Source organism: Peromyscus californicus, unplaced genomic scaffold (genome assembly GCF_007827085.1).
Source record: "Peromyscus californicus insignis strain IS unplaced genomic scaffold, ASM782708v3 Scaffold_5__1_contigs__length_169319896, whole genome shotgun sequence".
Lineage (NCBI taxonomy): Eukaryota > Metazoa > Chordata > Mammalia > Rodentia > Cricetidae > Peromyscus > Peromyscus californicus.
In genome coordinates this window covers 105,625,799-105,645,501 of record NW_026294573.1, presented here as the reverse complement: position 1 = coordinate 105,645,501, position 19,703 = coordinate 105,625,799, and the positions used below count along the sequence as shown (strand labels likewise).

Sequence of the window (19,703 nt, the reverse complement as noted above, 5' to 3'; positions counted from 1 at the left end):
TCCTGGAACTTGCTCTGTAGACCAGGCTGGCCTCGAACTCACAAAGATCCGCCTGCCTCTGCCTCCCGAGTGCTGGGATTAAAGATGTGCGCCACCACCACCCAACCAGAGAGATCATGTCTTAAAAAAAAAGACAACCCAGTCCATAGCACCCCATCTTCCACCTTACCCATCCTAGGCCTGCTGCTAGCAGAGCCTGGGCTAGGAACCAGAGCAAAGGAGAAAAAAAGGTACATGTATGTGAGTCCATGTGTGTGCATGTATAACGTCTATACCCAAGTGCTATGAGGGCCCCGGACCACGAACGTGTACCAGCTCCCATAGGAGTGCATGAGGGAGGAGACACAACCTGGCATATGTGTGTCTTATTCTCATAGTGCTCCGTTGTTTACCTATATGTGGGCAGTTCAACCCATTCACTGTGTGTCTGTGTTTGAATGTGCCTGTCTAGGATCCTGGGGCTGCAAGTCAACATAGAGCATCTTTTCGACACCCACCCTCCGTCAGCCAGACATATGCCAAGGCACATTGAGGTCCTTATCAAAGCAAACAGGACTCTGACATCATGTAATTCTACCAAACTCATCTGTATCCATGACCAAGGTATACACACATATCCAAACATAGGCCCATTGGGATGGGTAGGGTCAGAATTAGGACATTATAGATGGGTAGGCCTTCCTACTCTTTAATGGATGAAAGAGGACCCTACTTGAAGGAGAGGAAGGACACCTTCCAAAGGCCCCTTATTCCTGTCAGCTCTTATGCATCTGGGATAGAGAGAACGAAGGATGCATGTATAGAAACACCAGGCTGGCCTGAGTGTAGGCTAGAAGCGGGACTCCCTCGATCACTGCTGAGTAATTCTGGGACATCATTTTCAGTGTAGTTAATGTGATTGGTACCCCCCTAGAACAAGAGAAAGTCACAGAGAAGAGGTACCTTGGTAAAGTCCCAACCCTCTGAGTCTTACCCTCGGGGCTCCCTCTTGCACTTTGGGAATGACAGCCAAGATTGAGAGCAAGTGACCAGTCAGCTCCTCTGAGAGCTCTAGGGAGGCAAAGAGGAAGTGGGGCCTCCTCCTTGGGCATCTTGAGCAAGGCCTATGTCTCACCCAAGCAATAGGCTGAGTTAGGGATAGGGCCTGGAAGCCCATCCTACTGTGGGAGGCTATGACTCCTTCAAGGTCAGAGCTAGGGGAGTGGGTTCCCAGCCTAGGGATGGGCTAAAAGATGCAAGTTGAAGCCTGTTGGACCAGAGGGGCTGGCTGGGGCCCCTTAAGGGGTAAGGATGACACACCCTTCGTTTCCTTCCCATCCCCCCAATTATTTTGGTCTAAATGAGAGCAGGCCAGGGCATGGAGAGATAGCTCGATGGTTAAGAGTGATTGCCTCTTTTCCAAAGGACTTGAGTTCTGTTCCCAGCACCCACATTAGGCAGGTGTCTCACAAGAACTTGAACTCCAGCTCCAAAGGGCCCTACACCTTTTTTTGGACTCCCTGGGCACCTGCACTCACATACATATACATACATGCATGTACACACACATACATAAAAATAAAAAATAAAACCTGTTTTGCTGGGCATAGTGACACATGCCTATAGACCCAGCTACTCCGGAGGATGAGGCAGGAGGATTGTTTTGAGTCCAGGAGTTCTGGGCTGTAGTGCACCATGTCCTTACTAAGTTCAGCATCTATATTTTGACCTCCTGGGAGAGGGGGACCACCAGGGTGCCTAAGGAGGGGTGAACTGGCCCAGCTCTAAAACAGAGCAGGTCAAAATAAGTGTTTGGTTTTTATCTTTCTTTCTTTTTTTGGTTTTTCAAGACAGGGTTTCTCTGTGTAGCTTTGGAGTCTGTCCTGGATCTCACTCTGTAGACCAGACTGGCCTCGAACTCACAGAGATCTGCCTGCCTCTGCCTCCCCAGTGCTGGAGGCGTGTGCCACCACCACCCAGCTTGGTTTTTATCTTTCTTTCTTTCTTCTTTTTTCTTTTTTTTTTTGAATGTATTTTAGTTGAGGGGAAAACATCACATATAACACACTATCAATAACACAGAAAAACTGGACAAATCTCCTTATATCATCTTTCTTTCTTTTCTTTCTTTCTTTCTTTCTTTCTTTCTTTCTTTCTTTCTTTCTTTCTTTCTTTCTTTCTTTCTTTCTTTCTTTCTTTCTTTAAGACAGGGTCTCTCTTTGTAACCCTGGCTGTCCTGGAGAAGCCTGGTCTTGAACTAACAGACTGGCCTTCAACTCACCTGCCTCTGCCTCCTGAGTGCATGCACCATCATGGCTGGCTTAAATAGATTTATATTTATTGACTTCCTTTGAGTATGGGTGTTTGCCAGCACGTGTGTCTGTGTGTCACTTATGTGCCTGGTTGCCCTGAGCCCCTAAAATAAATCTTAAAGAGGCAGGTGGATCTCTGTGAGTTCGAGGCCAGCCTGGACTACCAAGTGAGTTCCAGGAAAGGCGCAAAGCTAAACAGAGAAACCCTGTCTTGAAAAACCAAAAAAAAAAAAAAAAAAAAAATCTTAAAAAAGAAATTTAGCCAGGCAGTGGTAGTTCCAGGACAGACAGGATTACACAGTGAAACCCTTCTCAAAAAACAAAAAACAAACAAAAAAAATTATTTTGGGCCGGAGAGATGGCTCAGTGGTTGAGAGCACTGACTGCTTTTCCAGAGGACCCAGGTTGAATTCCCAGAACTCACATAGCGTTCACAACTGTCTCTAACTACAGTTCCAGGGGATCTAGCACCCTCAAACACACATACATGCAGGCAAAACACCAACGCACACAAAACAAAAATAAATAAATCTTTTTGTTTTGTTTTTGTTGGTTTTCTAGACAGAGTTTCTTTGTGTAGCCTTGACTGTCCTAGATCTCGCTCTATAGCCCAGGCTGGCCTCAAGCTCACAGAGATCCACCTGCCTCTGCCTCCCGAGTGCTGGGATTAAAGGTGTGCACCATCACCTCCTGGTAAATAAATCTTTTAAAAAATTATTTATTTTATTTTAAAAATGTGTGTGTGTGTGTGTGTGTGTGTGTGTGAGTGTGTCTGAGTGTATGTGTGTGCACATGAGTATAGATACCTACAGAGACTAGAAGGCAGCAGATCCCCAGAACTGGAGGCCATGTGAGCTTTAAGTCGGGCTTGGTCACTGATCCTTCGAGGCCCCTGAGAGTCTCAGTTTCTTCAGTCCCATGGAGGCTTCATTTGGAAGCAACTCTAGGGCCTCAGTAAGAGTCAAATAGTATTAATATTTCAGAGCCAGGTGTGGTGGTGCACACCTTTAATGTCAGCACTCAGGAGGCAGAGGCAGCTGGATCTCTGAGTTGGAGGTCAGCCTGGTCTACAGAATGAGTTCTAGGACAGCCAGGGCTACAGAGAAAAACCCTGTTTTGGAAAACTAGAAAAAAAAAAAGAAAGAAAGAAAGAAAAGAATATTTTAGGCTTATCCATGTTCATCCAGGTGCATGTTTAGACATGTGTTATGGCCTATCAGTATTTCCGGGGATCCATGTGTGCATATGCGCACCCATGGGCATATTTGAGTGTGTCCCTGCCTGGACCTGGTCTGGGTCTAGTTTTTAGAAAAGCCCTAAAGATAGGTGAGGGGGGTTTGTTGAAAGTTCTGGAGACAAACTGCTGAACATTTTGGTCTACCCCATGCCAGCCACCAGGGGAAGAAAAGTTCATATATGGAGTTGGCACAAACCTGGCCACCTCTGGGAGCAGGTCTAGGATGTCTGGAGGGCTCTAGCTTGCCTATTAGGAACCAGATCCCTGAAGCCCTGCCTTCTGATTTCCCCTCTTCCTTCTCACTGACAGGAAAGCTCTTGGAGCCAAGAGGGCTCTTCCAGAAGATGAGAGGTCAAGACCAGCAGTGGGGGCTGGAGAGATGGCTCAGAGGTTAAGAGCGCTGGCTGCTCTTCCAGAGGTCCTGAGTTCAATACCCAGAAACCATATGGTGGTTCACAACCATCTGTAATGAGCCCTGCGCCCTCTTCTGGCCTGCAGGCATATATGCAGACAGAACACTGTATGCATAATAAATAAACCTAAAAAAAACAAAACAAAAAAAACAGTGGTGAAGAAGACAGAAATGCTCAAATGCTCATAGGCTTCCTGGGTCTAAACTAAAGCCGAGAATTAGCACAGTGTCCATCCCTGCAGCTAGGAAAAGAAGGGCTAGACTAATTGGTGGGCTTTCTGCTGAGGAATACTTGGGTTTCTAGGTGAGAGATAACAGATGATCGTCTGTCTAGCAGGGAGCTATCAGCCACAGAGAAGCAAGAGGAGGAGACAGGTGCTTGAGAAGCACCTGGGACTTACGCTGAGAGCCCAGATCTCATGCAGGGACAAGGAGGTATTTGAGCTGTGCTGTGAGCTCCTGGGCTCTGAGGGTGTGAGACTGATACAGCTGGAAGGTGGGGAGTAGGAAAGCTAGAATGCAGAGCCTGGACCTCTGGAAGATGTTCTCCTACCACCAACAGTGGCTGATGGGAGCTGTGAGGGTTTTCAGCATTTGCACAGGGAAGGATCTCACCAACTGTTCAGTGGAGGATGGGTTGGAAGGAGAGGAACTGAAGCCAGGAGGCCTAGGAGGAGCCATAAAGAAGAGAAAGAAGTCAGATGTGTGGAAATTGCCTGAGGAGTAGATGATCCAGGTGGACCGAAGTGAGTGGACAGGAGCTGGACCTGAGGTCCGAACCAGGAACCAGCTGGGCCACGGCTCTTTAAAGGACCTCACGACAGAAGGCACATTCATAGGAATTTCACAGAAGGAAATACCATATATGACATGCCAAAAAAGGTTATCCATGTGCTGCATGAGTCCTGGTTTCTCTCTCCTCATCCCAGCCCAGGCCGGCTGCTAATTACAGGGTGGCAGCTTCCTGCCTGAAGGGAGAGGAGTCACAGGGGACTGCTCCAGGGAAGGGACAGAGCACATCAGGAGATTCTGCAGTTAGAGTTCAGAAATTTCTTCCTAAGGGCCTCTAGCTCTGAGGTCAGTGGGCTGAGAAGCTTGGAGGTGGGAGGGGGCATGTTGTGGAGGGGAGATTAGAGAAAGGCCAGGATGCCTTTCTCTGTGTATCTTTTTCATCCACACTTTGACTGACAGGTGGGACAGGTGGCTGGATCTCAATGCTGCCCTTTAGTCAAGGCCCGATTGACCTCTTCAGCTCTTGGGAACTTCAAGATCTGTCTTGCAAAATAGATGAGAACTAGGTCTTGCTTTTTTTTTGGGGGGGGGGGGGTGTTTCGAGACAGGGTTTCTCTGTATAGCTTTGGAGCCTGTCCTGGATCTCGCTCTGTAGACCAGGCTGACCTCGAACTCACAGAGGTCCGCCTGCCTCTGCCTCCTGAGTGCTGGGATTAAAGGCGTGCACCACTGCCACCCGGCTAGGTCTTGCTTTTGAGGGGCAGAAGCTTGGGCCTGAGCTGGGGTGCACCTGAGCACTCATGTTCCCATCCCCTGTCCCTTCCCTTGACCCGGCCCCTCTCGGTCTTGGCTACAGCAGTCGTATTCAGGGCCTGGAAGAGAGGCGAGGGGGAGAATTAGCAGGCCGGAAGAGAGAAGTGGACCAGGTGTCGCCCTCCTTGTCCGCCTCTGGACAGACCTGCAGCTCAGGCCTTTCTCTCCTTCATTGCCCCTCAGCCCATCTCACCTCACCTCACCTCTTGGCCCAAAGGGCAGGCTCAGCACAGCCAGAACAGCTTGGAGCTTTACCCCCAACTGTTGCCCTGGACAAGTTCCTACATGGCTGAACCTCACATAAACCAGAAAAACCATGTTCTCCACCCACCTCTCAGAAGTTGAGGAACAGGAGGAAGTCTCCATCTGGAACACCCCTTTCCTTGGTCCTACTTAGCTCCCTGGGGCAATCCGAGGTGCCTCCTCCTCCTCTGAGGCAGGGTAATGGGCAGAATGGCCTTTGGCGTGAAGAGTATGGATGACTCAGTGCCCCACGCTTCCCCTCTCCCTTATCACTCACCTGGATTAATACCTGACTCACAAGAACCGGATGTTAGGGGGTGACATGTATATTGGGGAGAGGCTAGTTAGCCCAAATCTGACTCTAGGACTCCGTTGAGTGTAACCTGATTCACAGACCCCTGGGTTTTGGAGACACTGTGCTTTTCCTTCCAAAGTAAGGAGCTGGGTGGAGGAAAACAGGGGTTTCAGCTAAGACGACTGAGTTGAGAGATTGACCGTATTGCAGTCAAGGAGGAGGGCCCTTTCAGAATTCACCACATTGAACAAAAGAGGATTCAAAGATCAGAGCTTTGGAAGTCTGAACATCCTCCTCCCAAGGTGAACAGCTTTTTCAGAGCCACAGGAAGAAGTCCAGGATTCCTACATTCCTTCTTACTTGAGAGTTTTTTTCTCCTGACCTGAACTCCAAAACCAGATTTCCCTCTTTGCGGTGATTCCTTGTGCTGGAGACAAAATAAGCCTACATAGACATAGAATAGGGCATACAGATGCATGAGTGCACATGTGCATGCCTACTGCATACAGACAGGACAGACCATGCCAGAGATCAAACGACCCCATCTATTCCACCTGCAGTGAAGAGCGTGCAAAGGTAGGCGCCCCCATGGGGATGTACCCCCAACACCATCTCTAGCACACACAAAGGCTTTCTCTGAGTGGAGCCTCCCTTCCCTTCTCCCCACTTTCCCTTCCCCAGGTTCTAGCTCCTGTCTCCAACGCTCAGTCAACACGTGAGTAGCGCCTTCTTCAGATGCCTCAGTGGACTGAGACACAAATGGCCAAGCAAGTGTCACCCTGCCCTGTAGCAAAGAGCCAGGGCAGAGTCATCTCATTTCTTGCCTCCTGGAGAAGATGTGAGGAAAACAGGTTGGAGCTGCCATGTGAGGGATTTAAATGAAAGCTTAGGCTTCCTGCCCTGGCTCAGGCAAGAGCGGTGTGTGAGGAGTGGTATGGCTCCTTGGGTTTCTGAGATCTGCTCTTCTTTCGCCACTTGGGCATGCAGAGGGCACCCAACAAAGCTATTGTTGTATGCCTTCCACAGACGGCAAGCGTGAGCCAAGCCAAAGGGAGGCCCAACTCCTGGTGGGTTCTGGTATCTACAGGTCCTAGAACCACCCGCCATAGACGTCCAACCGCTGTAGACCTGCCACCCGCCATAGACCTGCCACCCGCCATAGACCTGCCTCCTGCCTTAGACCTGCCACCCGCCATAGACCTGCCCCCCCACCCCCACCCCATAGACCTGCCTCCAGGGCACACTACCCACACCTTCCTCCAACTGAACCATCCAGAGCTGGACTTGTACAAGGGACTGAAGCTGCCCTGGGGGATGAAACAGAACAGTTTTGAAAAGGGCCAGCCAGTCGTGATTTTCCTCAGAGCCCACAGTGGAATTGTGCAGAAATAGGCCAAGGAACCAAGGGCAAGAGGGGCAGAGACAAGCCAAGGTCAACCCTCGACCACCACGGGCTACAGGGCTTTGTAAGGGAAGAGGTTACAGCACACAGATGCTTCTTCACAAATGAACTATATAACAGAGATGTAGACTCCAACCAATTCAATTTCCTGTGCTAATTTCAAGCCTGGGCCGGGCTCTGTAATGACAGTAGGGACAGGAAAATGGAGATGGGAGTTCCTTCCTTCACACAGCTTCTCATTGTGATGGAGCTCACTGGTTATCTATGCCCCACTGGTCCCACCCAGCACTGAGCCTGATTCCTCACTCAGAAAGGAGTTAAAAATACCTCCCCCCCCCCCCAAGACAGGGATTCTCTGTATAGCTCTGGTTGTCCTGGAACTCACTCTGTAGACCACGTTGGCCTCCAGCTCACAGAGATGGGCCTGCCTTTGCCTCCTGAGTGCTGGGATTAAAGGCGTGCACCACTGCTGCCTGGCCAAGCACCTCCTTTGTAGAGCTGGTATGATTATATAACCACACTTCTACACATAAAATATGAAGTCAAGCCAGGCATGATGACATATACCCATAATCCCAGCACTTGGGAGATAGAGGCAGGAGACTCAGGAATATTCAACACCAGACTCACCTATATACAGTGAATTCAAGGCCAACATGGGCTACAGAGGACCCTGTCTCAAAAGACTAAGGAAAGGTATGGAAGCCAACACCTAACAGTGTAACAGTGTATGATATATATATGTGTGTGTGTGTGTGTGTGTGTGTGTATATATATATATACATATATATATGTGTTGTTGTTAAGACTTATGTATATATTTTCTGTACATGGATGCTTTGTCTCTATGTATGTCTGCACATCACAAGAGTGCATTGTATCCCATGGGACTAGTTTTGAGCTGCCATGTGGATGCTGGGGATTGAACTCAAGACCTGTGCTCTTAACTACTGAGCTGTCTCTCCAGCCTGTTCTTTGTTTGTTTGTTGGAGAAAGGATTTCTGTGTAGCCCTGGCTGTCCTGGAACTCACTCTGTGGACCAGGCTGGCCTCGAACTCACAGAGCTCTGCCCGCCTCCGCCTCCCGAGTGCTGGGATTAAAGGTTATGTGATACCATTACATAGTCTAAGGTTTTTTTCCACCACCACTCGCCTGTGAAGGCATGATCCACAACTCCTTGTGGCCTTCTGGTGGCGGCCCTGGTCTCCACCTGCCTGGGCTGGGTGCTCCTTTTACACATGTCTGTCTTCTCCCTGAGCCCCATCCTTGGTGCCACGAGGAGCACCAAGTCATCTGTGTGCAGCATGCTCTCTGTCCTCACGGAGCTTTCTCACAGAGCAGGCTAAAACCATGAGAAAAGACAAGTCAGGAGCCCAGAAAGCATTAGGCAATTTAATTTTAAATCAGAGTTCAAGACAACAGAACGTGCACACTGGTGTGCACGACTGCCAAGTGACCTCGACAAGGAGCAGTTGCACCCACAGCTCACAAGAGGACACCTCAGGCCGGGGTGAGGGCAGGGACTAGGAGGGGTGCTATTTGAGCTGACTCTAAAAACCCAGCCAGGATTAGGGGAGGGAAGCAGGGAGCGGTTGCCAGAGGGGTGTGGATCAGGCTGAGAGGCAGCAGCCTGCCTCCCTCAGAGCTCCTGGAGAGCAGGTGTGCAGCACAGTAATGGGGAGCGAAAGGCAGTGCAAAGGAAGGGCGGACTCACACGGAGAGGCCAGGCGGCAGCACCCAGTGCTTTATGCATTCCTTCCGGACTGGAGGATCCCCTCAACTCCACACACGGAGGCCCTGTGGCCTGTCTTTTCAAACTGTTACTGTGCTGGGAGGCAGTAGCGTTAACACAGGATGGCTCTGTGCTTGTTCAATGGGTTCTACTCACACACACAGTCCCCTTTCCACTGTTCAGTGCTGGTGCTGTGACCCTCGAGAAGGGACACAGCTTCTTTGGGGTCCTATCTGAAGGCCTGAAAGGCACACTGCTATCTGGGCACGTGTGTCCCGCCAGTGAGAAGAGGACCTGGCCTCCACCACAGCTTCAGCTGTTTCAGGAAGATGAAGATGGAGAGAAAAACAGTTCAGGCTGACTCAGGACTGACAGAACAGGCAAATGGAGCTTGTGGACTCAGTTTCCTCGGAGCTGGTGCTCCTCTTCTGAGACTCTGATTGGTTAGGTCTAGCGGACACAGGACACCATAGCCCCTGCCCCAGTGCTAAAGCACCAGACCGAACAATCTGGCAGGGCCTCCTCTGGGGATGATCAGTGTTCAGGTCAGAAGGTGTCCCTAGTGAAGTGGCTGCCCACTGACATGTTGCTCCAGAGGGCCAAATCCCACAGTCCACCTGCTGCTTGTCACAAAGTTGGAATCACACAGTCCACTTCTCGCTTCGGGCCTCTACAGCCTGTACCAGGCCTTCACCCAACACAGCAAAGTCCTCCAAGATTGCTTCTATGTTGGGTACCATCACAAGCTCCCCACCTCGAGACACTACCATGCGTCCCTTTATGTTGGAGGCCTGAAGAATCAGAGAATAAATTTGAGTTGAAGTATCACAAAGGCACACACTGAGATGCAAGGTTGGGGGCAGTATAGACAGATAGATGAGCCCCTACACATACTTGACCCAGGGCCACACAGAAATGCATACTCACAGAGAACCACATGTACATGTCAGCAACACGTGACAGTCACTGGTCAGCATACCTTAAAGGGCTGGGGCTGGAAGCTGGCGGGCTTCCAGAGGACACCAATCACCTCCCCACCATGCTGATCATAGAAGAAAAGTGCCAGATCTTCAAAGGCCTCCTAGAAAGGACAGAACACAAATAAGATTACATTAGGCACCTAGAACCTCCATGGCTCTGGCTCCACTGAACACTCCCTAGGCCGACCAGTCCTTTAGAACTTACCCGGAGCTGTGCCAGATAGAGCTGAGGGGGATCATAGCCCAGGACGGGCATCAGAGATGAAGGCCTTGGCTCACTGAGCAGACCACGGGAGAAGGAAGCAGCTGGAGGGTCCACAGCTTGACGGTGTCGCGGAATGTGGCGGGGAGTCAGGTGGATCAGTACATCGTACATGTCGAAGGGTGGCCGGAACACTGTCTAAGGAAACCTTTAAGTCACCCTTCCACGACCTCATTCCCATGCATCTGGCCATCCATTACGGGCTTGTGTGCCCACAGGGAGGTGAGAACAGCAAACCCCACAGAGGGGAGCAGCAAGGGCCAGCTGGAGTCCAGAAGCAGAAGCAGAAGCAGAAAGGATGCCCAGGATTTCCACCAGGCTCCACCACTGCCAGGCACCACGGCAGCTTCAAAGCCTTCTCTATATTATGTCTCACCAAACAGAGCAACTGGGTATCCTGAGAAGCCCTTGAACCATGGACTTCTGGCCCTAGGAGTTACCCTGAGTCTGATGCTTACCCTAATGTCCCCAGGACCCCGGGGATCCATCAGCTGCTTCTCTAGGACAGGAAGGGCCTCAGCGGCCAGGATCACGAGCTGCTGAAGGATCTGGGACACAGAAAAGTCACAAGATTGATCATACTTCTCCTAGCTTGGCCTGGGTCTTTCTTCTTAGTATAAAAAAAAAATTAAATTTAGGGACAGGTATGGGGTTGAACCTGGGCAGAAGGTCTATCCTGCGTCCACACAGAGCTTCTGCGGTCCTGGGGAGTAATGATGACCATGACTGGGAGTTGGGTCCGAGCCGCCAGGAAACTACTTCGAATCTCTACCTGCTCCTCAGCTAGAGATGACAGGGGATACTACATCAGCCTCCCCAGAAAGACCTTTACTGCCCCAGGTCCTCCCACGGTGTAACCAGTAACTGCCCATCACAGGGATTTTCCAATACCCCTCTCCTAAAGGACAAAGGTTATAAAAGGGACACCACATGGGCCTTAAAGGGGTGGGGTGTTAATCTCCCAGCTTCAGCCCAGAGGCCAAGTTTTCCACTGCTTATCACCCCCAGACTAGTCTCTGACTTACACAAGCTGAGGCCTGCCCAAGGCCCCCCTCATCCTGGGCTCTCACACACCTGGAGAATTAGGAACCCGACACCCTGTTCTCTGAGACCCAGAGCTCCTAAGATTACAATGGGAAATCAACAATCCCACCCGCAAGGTGTGGGCACCTAGTCTCACTTCCTGCCCCTCCCCCGCCCCTGCACAGACCTCTCACCTAGTATTCAAGAAGCCTTCCTCTGCTCTCCCCTCTCCCCACAGCCCCCTGGGTGGCGTGCTTACCATCCCAGTCCATTTTGTCATGGACCACCACATGGGCAAAGTCTCTAAGCCAGACTTAATATGGGCCTCTTCCTCCTGACAATTCTCTTCCCCAAGGTAGACAGTAGCTTAGACACCTGGGTGCGGGAGGCTTCCCTGACAGAATTCCAGGCAGACCCCTTCGGTCTTACTGTGCCACCCATAGAGGGGAGTTCTTCCGGTAGTCTGATCTGAGTCCTACCACTTACCAGTCAGTTCACTGTTGAGGTTGACAATGAGAGGGTTGTTCTTCCAATCAAAGGTAGATACCAGATAAAGGAACCGAAGAAAACCAACCTGGGGGGAGCTGAGTAGACAGAACAGGAAAGAATCAGAGGCCTGATGTCCCCCCCAAGTTTCCCATAATCCCTTTGCAGACTGTGGGAGGTCTGGGTGTCTGAAAATGTCCTGTCAGGTACTCAGCCACCCTCCCCCATTTAGAGTAAGAACTGCATCAGGAAGGACAACTTTCTGGGTAAGGGACATGTTGGAGGAATTACCTGGGAGGGGTGAAGGGCTCAGGGTGCAGGAAGAGGGCAGCAGCCACCAGGTCCAGGCTCTCATCCGTGAATCCCTCACCCAAAAGCTGGGCACGCACCCACCGCTTGGCCAGGCGAGCCACAGCGGAGAAGGCTGGGTGCTGCTGCTGGAGTCTGGGAGAGGCGGGAATGGCATTAAGAGCCAGGAACTCGGAGCCCCAAACAGGATGTCAGCCCCACTGCCAGTCACTCAGCCTCTGCCCTAATGCGTTCATATGTTATCCAAGGTTCTCCTGGCAAATACCTGGGAGACTGGTGCTAACGTACTACCATTTGACAACTGAGGTATTATGCTATCTGGCCTCTCCGAGTCTGGGAGGCAGGAGAGCAGAATGGGGCAGCAGAAGGCCTACATCCAAGAAGAGCTTATGCACGTAGCCTTACCCATGCAGGGCACTGGTGAGCAGGGGCAGCAGCTTGGTGTCTCTCTCAAGGCGGAGGGAGGCAGGTGTGTCTCTCATGGAGATCATCCCCTCAGGGCTCCGTACCTCCCTCAGGATCTGGGGCTCCCGTTGATAGGCCACTCGGATTCTGAACACAAACCCATCCTGCGGGAAGATGTGGCAAAGGAAGTGATGTCAGAACTTGGGGGTGCTCTGCTGCCTGCATCCCCGGAGCCCACTCTTTGTGACATCCACCCCGCACCAGCCTGACCTTGAGGACGTCCGTGTGTGTGGCAGTGGCAAGGCACTGTAGCCCATGCTGCTGCGTCAACACTTCTGCCAGGCGCAGCTGGAAGGCGGCTCGCACCCGCCGCACAGCCTCCGCATCCTGAGGCCACTGCCCACTGCCCTCCAGGTGACAAACCACTGAAGAACACAAGGGTGAGAGATTTAATACTGCCGCCTGCTGCCTCTCCCACCCCCTCCCCAACACCCTCCTACCCGTCATAGGCTCCACATAGGCCGGGCAGGGCTTGTCCAGCCGGGGCAGCAATGAGGCCCGCTCCTGGAGATGCTTATAGAAGGAATGGGCCGGTCGAACTGGGGCTGGAGGGAAGACCTGTGGGAGAGATGAGGACGGTAACTTTAACAGGGAGGGAGAGCCCAGAGACAGGAGGTAAAAGGACGAACACTGAGTGACTGGAACAGAGGAGTGGTGGGAGGCACCAACCGGAAAGGACTCCCCACCTTACCTCTGTATAGCGCAGCACTGGGTGAGCTCCCTGAACAGCAGACACAGTGAGTGGGAGACCCTCCAGTCCCCACAGTAGGCGGCTGAGGTCATCATAGCAACGCACAGCCAGTGCCAGGGCCTCTTCACCTGTGTTGGAGATCTGATGAAGAGAAGACACTCAGGAAGAAGTCTGGGTCTTACAAAACCCCAGCACCACCTAGGATCCTGCCATGACTCAGGCTACAGCAGGACCAGTGCACCCCCTGCTGGACACAAGAAGATACAGCCTAGTCATGGTAGAAAAGGGCTCTTTCCAGTCTCGCCATGAGGCATTACTCCACACTCACTCACTTCAGAGCCCAGGCTCTTACCTCTTTTGGGCGCTGGATCAATGCATCGAGAAATCCGCCCACATAGTGGACACAGGTATCTGGGATGTCAGCATGGCTGAAGAACACAGATACAATGAGGGGATCAGGGGCTATGCCCATCAAAAATGGCTGCCCTGCCTGACCACAGCAGCCTCCTGGCATGAAGATGCTAACACTCACAGTGCCAAGAGGTGGCTGACCACCTGGTGAGGAATAAGGCGCTTCTCAGACATCGAGGCTGCCTCCCAGACCACAGCTTCCCGGATGGCTCCATCCTGGAACCGTCGAAGTTCTGAGCGGGATCCCCAAAACTGACGAAAGTCAGCAGCCTAGGGGAGAAGCAAAGGACAGAAGGAAAGATCAGGAAAGAAAGACTGAGCTGGGCTGTAGCACAGTGCTAGAGTACTTGCCTTATAACATGCTCAAAGCCCTAAGCTCAGCTCTAAGCATTCAAGTAAGATACAGGCTGACTCAGAAACCTCCATATGACAGGCCTCAACTTGGTTAGCATGAGGATGACCCACCCACTCCTCCCCATGGACAGGCTGGGGTTCCACACCTCAGGCTGGTCAGCCTCAGGACCAAGATCAAGAACACTGGTCAGTCCCTCAGGCCGGAGGAGCAGTCCCAGGGTCAGGGTCCCAGAGTCCTTGTGCTTCGGTGGATCTTGGCTGATACCCCACTGTCGAGTACGAAAAGGTTGAGTTCAACCCCAAAGTCCCCCAGCCTAGAAACCAACCAGCCGGGCAGCCTGTCTTTTGTGTCCCTTGGGACCCCACAAACTCTCCATTCTACATGGTCTCACCTCTGGGACTGGAGGCCGAGAGTGAGCCAGAAGGTGCAGCCGGGAGCCCAGACCCTGCTCCAAAATCGTGGTTAGCGGGCCCAAAGCTGCTGAAACATAGTCCCCACCATTGTCCTGCAGCTCTGGCCAAAGCTTGAGCCGGTGACATGCTGCCTGCAGACGACTCAGTGGGCGGAGACTGGAGGGACAAAAGGGACCAATCAGGACCCACTAGGTCCTTGACTCCTCCTCCTCCTCAATGACCCACACCCTGCATCACCCCAAACTCACTGGACAATGTGGTCGAAAGCCCGGATCATGGGTTTGGGAGTCATCAACAGCAGCTGAAATCCATCGTCAGCTTTGCTGTCCAGCAAGGCCATGGACAGCTGTGCCTCGTGCTGCACCTGGGCCACAGGGTACAGGAGGGACCACAGCTGTAACCCTCATTGGCTGAAAGCGTCACATCTGACCTTACTTCTTTGGAGAGGAGTGTCTGAGGCTCTGGGACTGACAAAGGAACAGTGTCTGAACTGGGTCCTCTGGAGGGTAGAGGAACAGGAGCCCATTGGTACCTGCTTGTAAGTGGGAGCTGTAACATCTGCACAGAGGTTGAGGCGGCCTGTAGAGTCCAGGAACACAACTGGGAAAAGCTGGTGGAAGTCAGCCAGGACTGGCTGGGAGGCAGAAAGAAGCCAATCAGGGCTCAAGTTTACCTTCAGGCCTCCTGGCACAGACCTGCCCCTCCCCAACTCACCAAGGAGGGATCTGAACTGGGAGATAAACTGATCCCATTGACGGTCAGATCTGTACTGGCTAGAGTGAACCAGAGAAGGCAGGCGTGTTAGAAGGTTCTTCCTGGGACCCTGCCATAGTGAACCCTCTCTCCCTCCTTCCCTCCCTCAGCCTGGGTGGCTACACCTGCTTGTCTCAGACCGTTTTCTCATCTTTGGTGACAAGGAACAAGCTCTGGAGGAATGAGAGGATCCCTGGGATAAGGAACCCCTGGCCTCTCCAGTCCAGCCACCTTACCCAGAAACTGCAAGACACTTCTCAGGACCTGGTAGCTGCTCATGGTAACATGGATCTTGTGTTTAGACACCAGGAAGGCAACCAGCATGGAAATAAGGAAGCCATTGAATCCACCCAGGCCCTAAAAGAGACATGACAGAACTGAGCTCAGAAGCAGCCCATCACACAATGAGGTGAGGAGACCGGGCTATCCCCCCACCCAACTCACCTTGTCCAGCTCCCGCTGCCTCAGCCAAACCTTCAGAAGTGCTACACCATCCTTCAGCCCCTGGGCAGAGCCCAGCACAGTTGACAGCAGGTGCATTTGAGACTCAAGAGCTGTATCCTGCAGGATCCATGTGTTATAGTGGGGTGTAGGGGGCTCTGGGTTGGCTGTCAAGGAAAAAATAGAGGCTGTGAGGAAAGAAGCCTCCACCAAACCCCTGTCCACCAACACATTCCAACACCAGTGGCCACTTACCACTCTCTGGAACACTGTGCCCTCGGTACCAGGCAGAACGCACATTGTTCTTGGTTGGCAGCAGGCGGCAAGGGCGGAAGAAGTCCAGAGGAGGGCATGGGTGCAGACGTACAGTAACCAGGCGCTCATCCTTCCCTGGGTAGAGACAAGGAATACTGACATTCTACAACTCCTGGGACCAGGGGGATCCCCTTACCACCCCTTCATACCTGGAGACCCATAACTTCCTGTCTTGGAATTTGAAACCAATGCCTCCCACCTTGGCCTTGAGACTTCCATTTCTACTCCTCTAGACCTTCTGACCTTGTGACCCCACCCTCCAGATCTGCCACCCCATACTGTGCACTAAACCCCGTGTGTGACTCCCACCATGTGGCCGCAGCAGCAGGGAGGGCTTCAGGTGGCAGCCCCTGGTGTAAGAGAAGCGAACACTGCCGAAGAGTGGATCTTGGGCCAGGTGGTCAGCTAAGTGAGCTAGGTAAAGGGCTCGCTTGCGGAAGTAGCGCTGGTTCAGCCCATCTTTGTCCTGTAAGACTTCCTGGAGGAGTCAGGGAAGAAGAGAGAAGTCAGACACGTAAGTGCTTACAGAGCTAGGGGCTAGGTCGAAGCAAGGCTTAAGTCCAGGGCTTCTTCAGTGACTCAGGAATGCCTAAACCAACAGGAGCAACACATCCCATTTCCAGACAAAGAGCACAAAGTCCCAAAGGGACAGTAACTGGACCAAGGGCTCCCTCAGCTACATCTAAGCTACCCTTAGAGTGGTGGTGGGCCTCTATATCCCCCAAACCATGGGCCTTACCCTGGGCATGGTCAGTGCCACATCCACATTGATATCTGGTCGGATACAAGTACCCAGAAGGTAGCTGCCCACAACAGTGATCTGGGATGGAGGCAGGAAGCGGAAGGAACCCTTCACAGCATACGGCACTTGGTGTAGCGGCACTCGAACCCCAGCTGGCAGCCATGACTGGTCAGTGAGCTGTAAGGACAGAGAGAAAACACATGGATTCTACTGTCTTCCTCACAAACCCTCAATGTCTAGTAGACAACATACCAGTATGTTAAAAACTAAACTCTCAACCTTCCATAAACATCTTCTCCATGAAGGCAACTTGACTCACAAAAATATTTAAGCCACCATGATTTAATTCTATTATTACCCATTTTCAGCATTTGGGAAGGCAGGAAGATCAGGAGTTCAAGGTTTCCCTTGACTATATAGTAATCAAGTTCAAGGCCAGCCTCGACTATACAAGACCCTGTCCCAATAAATAAATACATGAAACAAAAATATCCAGATCTACTCAGAGAAACCCTGTCTAGAAATAATCCCCCCCCCCAAAAAAAAGTGCTACATTGAAAAGTTGAAAGCAAGCCGGGCGGTGGTGGCACATGCCTTTAGTCCCAGCACTCGGGAGGCAGAGGCAAGCAGATCTCTGAGTTCAGGTCACCTGGTCTACAGAGTGAGTTCCAGGACAGCCAGGACTACACAGAGAAACTGTCTCGAAAAACAAAAAAACAAAACAAACAAACAAACAATCCATTTTTGGTTGGAAGTAAAGGTTCACAGCTGCAATCCCAGCACTCAGAGGCTAAAGTAGGACTGCCACCAGTTTGAGGACAACATGGGTTACAGAGTTAAGACCCTGTGTTAAAAACCAAAGTGTGGCTCAGGCCCTCAATCTCAGCGCTTGGGAGCTGTGGCAGGACTACTAGGAGCTGAAGGCCAGCCAGGGCTACAAAAGACCCTGTTCAAACAAACAAAATCCTGTAAAATTTGTGCAAGACATACATATGGTTGTTGAGAGATGAATACATGGACAGCTGGTGACCTGGTTCAGTTTTCTTGCAGTGACAACCATTTCCCCAGCGCCCCACTCTCTTGGGAGAACAGCAAACTGTGTCAGATGCCTCGCTGTTCGCCAGGCCACCGGTCTCACCTCTGTCTCGGGGACTGAGGGCACTCTCTGGATCCGCTGCTTGACCACCTTCAGGAAAGCATCAATCCTCTCTTTCTTCTTCTCTGAGAGTCTCACTTCCTTCAGTAACTCCTCCACCTGTAAGAGAGGGAAAGGGGAGAACCTGTCAGCCTCAGGACCCCAAGCAAGCCCCTCTAACCTGTGCCCTGGTCACCCAAGTACCTGTAAACGAAGCAAGCTGGAGTGGAACAAGGTCTCAGTCTCCCGCAGGCGATTCAGCTCCTCATTTGTAGGCTCCTTGTACAGGTCTGCCCGACTGAGCTTCACTGGCTGCAGGAGGCCTTCCGCAGGTGGCTCTGCTTTTGCACGCTTTCTTGAGGTCCCCTTCTCCTTGCTCACGCCTTCTAGGGCAAGTCCCAAAATCTATGGCCCGAGAAGGAAAAGCCAACATGAAATCGTGGGTATCTATCTCAGCTTTCTAAAGGTTGTGGGGAAAGTATTCATCTACCCCAGGTCCTCCCCTTCAGTGGGCATCAGATTTTATAAAACTCGGGATGTCCATCATCGGGATGAGTCTGACAGCACAAGCCTGCAGTCCTGCGTGGACCTGGCTGCACCCGTTTACTGCTCACCGCCTTAAGCAGTGCCCCAGAGCCCTCGTGTTTTCAGATCCCACAAATCTTCTGCTGAGACAGGCTTGCGGCTTTTTAAATATCCCCTCCACCCCTGCTCTATTCAGATCTTGCCAGGCCTAGCTTCCAAACGGTTCCTCCAGAACGGGCCACCCTGAAGTCCCTCACAAGCTAGCTGTCAGGCCTGACTATCTCAGGCTCTGTAGCCAAGAAAGCACATTTTGAGACTCTCTTCCACCTACTGAGATCAACCAACCTCTGGCTCCCCTGCTGCTCCGCGGAGCTGCTCTCCGGCGGGGGCCGGCCCCATCTCCACGGCAGACCACTCTCCCGCACTCGGGATTCCAGCCGGATCTACCGCGCAGCTCCCACGTGGGCCGAAACGCCAACTCCGGGGCTCAAACTCCTGTCACAGGCTCCACCCACTGCAGGACCATTGGGCTAGTGCACGCCGTCTCGCTCACTATTGGTCAGTACTTCGCAGGGGTCCGCCCATTGTGGGAGGGACCACAGGAGGTCCTCGAATTTACAGCCTCTTCGCGACACTAGACCGGAAGCGCGTGTGAGTCCAGCTGGTCGCGTTCTGTCCTCACTTCCCTCTCTGGGAAGGGAAGGGTGGGGCTTGCTTTGGCTTCCGGTGGGTTTTTTTTTTTTCTTTTTTTGTCTGTTTGTGCTAGTGGTTCTCAGCATCTAACTTATGTATCTATGAGCAAGTCATGTGATTTCTACCTCTAAAATATATCTTGAATTTGTTTTTTCCTGTTTTCACAGCCAGGGTTAGTTCAAGTATCTATAATTCTAACATAGCTTCTCTCCAGCTTTTCCTTCTTAAAATATAACAATTCAGACACTAAATGTTTAAACACAGAGCCATCGTAACAGTGGATTTCTAAATACTTTTCTTCATTCAGTGTTAATATTTCACCAGATTTACTTTACCTTTATTAACATATTATTTTACAAAACCACTTGGAACGGGGCGTGAAGGCTCATCCCAGAAATCCCATTCACGAGGCTGAGCCTGAACTACTATGAGGGAAACTCTCAAAATGGCACTTTGGCATCTACCTTTTAAGACCTCTGATCTAGGCTACCTAGGCTACGTGTGATAGTGCACGCCTTTAATCCTAGCACTTAGGAGGCAGAGGCAG

At 51.6% G+C, this 19,703-nt stretch overlaps 1 protein-coding gene across 2 annotated transcripts; it reads right to left on the bottom strand.

Annotated features, from left to right (window-relative positions):
• Positions 1-8,803: 8,803 nt before the first annotated feature.
• Nol6 (nucleolar protein 6) lies at positions 8,804-19,153 on the bottom strand. Of its 2 annotated transcripts, XM_052718465.1 has the most exons (26): positions 18,809-19,153; positions 18,143-18,343; positions 17,942-18,058; positions 16,801-16,980; positions 16,371-16,539; positions 16,002-16,136; positions 15,750-15,913; positions 15,542-15,662; positions 15,267-15,325; positions 15,085-15,186; positions 14,801-14,916; positions 14,531-14,708; positions 14,285-14,407; positions 13,906-14,054; positions 13,726-13,801; positions 13,374-13,514; positions 13,123-13,240; positions 12,893-13,047; positions 12,623-12,786; positions 12,200-12,352; positions 11,909-12,006; positions 11,058-11,182; positions 10,858-10,947; positions 10,343-10,537; positions 10,137-10,238; positions 8,804-9,948 (listed from the first exon to the last, which is right to left on the bottom strand). In XM_052718465.1, exons 1-26 carry the CDS (start codon positions 18,860-18,862, stop codon positions 9,799-9,801), a joined length of 3,435 nt encoding a protein of 1,144 aa, XP_052574425.1. In that variant the 5' UTR covers positions 18,863-19,153; the 3' UTR covers positions 8,804-9,798. The 2 variants fall into 2 exon arrangements, with proteins under 2 accessions (XP_052574425.1, XP_052574427.1); XM_052718467.1 differs by lacking the exons at positions 8,804-9,948; positions 10,137-10,238 and having other exon boundaries at positions 10,390-10,533.
• Positions 19,154-19,703: the final 550 nt, after the last annotated feature.

Excerpts from the sequence above, each read along its gene's own strand:
- Nol6 (XM_052718465.1), bottom strand. The coding sequence starts at position 18,862 with ATGGGGCCGGCCCCCGCCGGAGAGCAGCTCCGCGGAGCAGCAGGGGAG. Across the intron at positions 14,709-14,800 it reads GCTTTCGACCACATTGTCCA|TCTCCGCCCACTGAGTCGTC; the intron begins GTGAGTTTGGGG and ends TTGTCCCTCCAG. Across the intron at positions 13,515-13,725 it reads TGATCCAGCGCCCAAAAGAG|ATCTCCAACACAGGTGAAGA; the intron begins GTAAGAGCCTGG and ends TCTCTTCATCAG.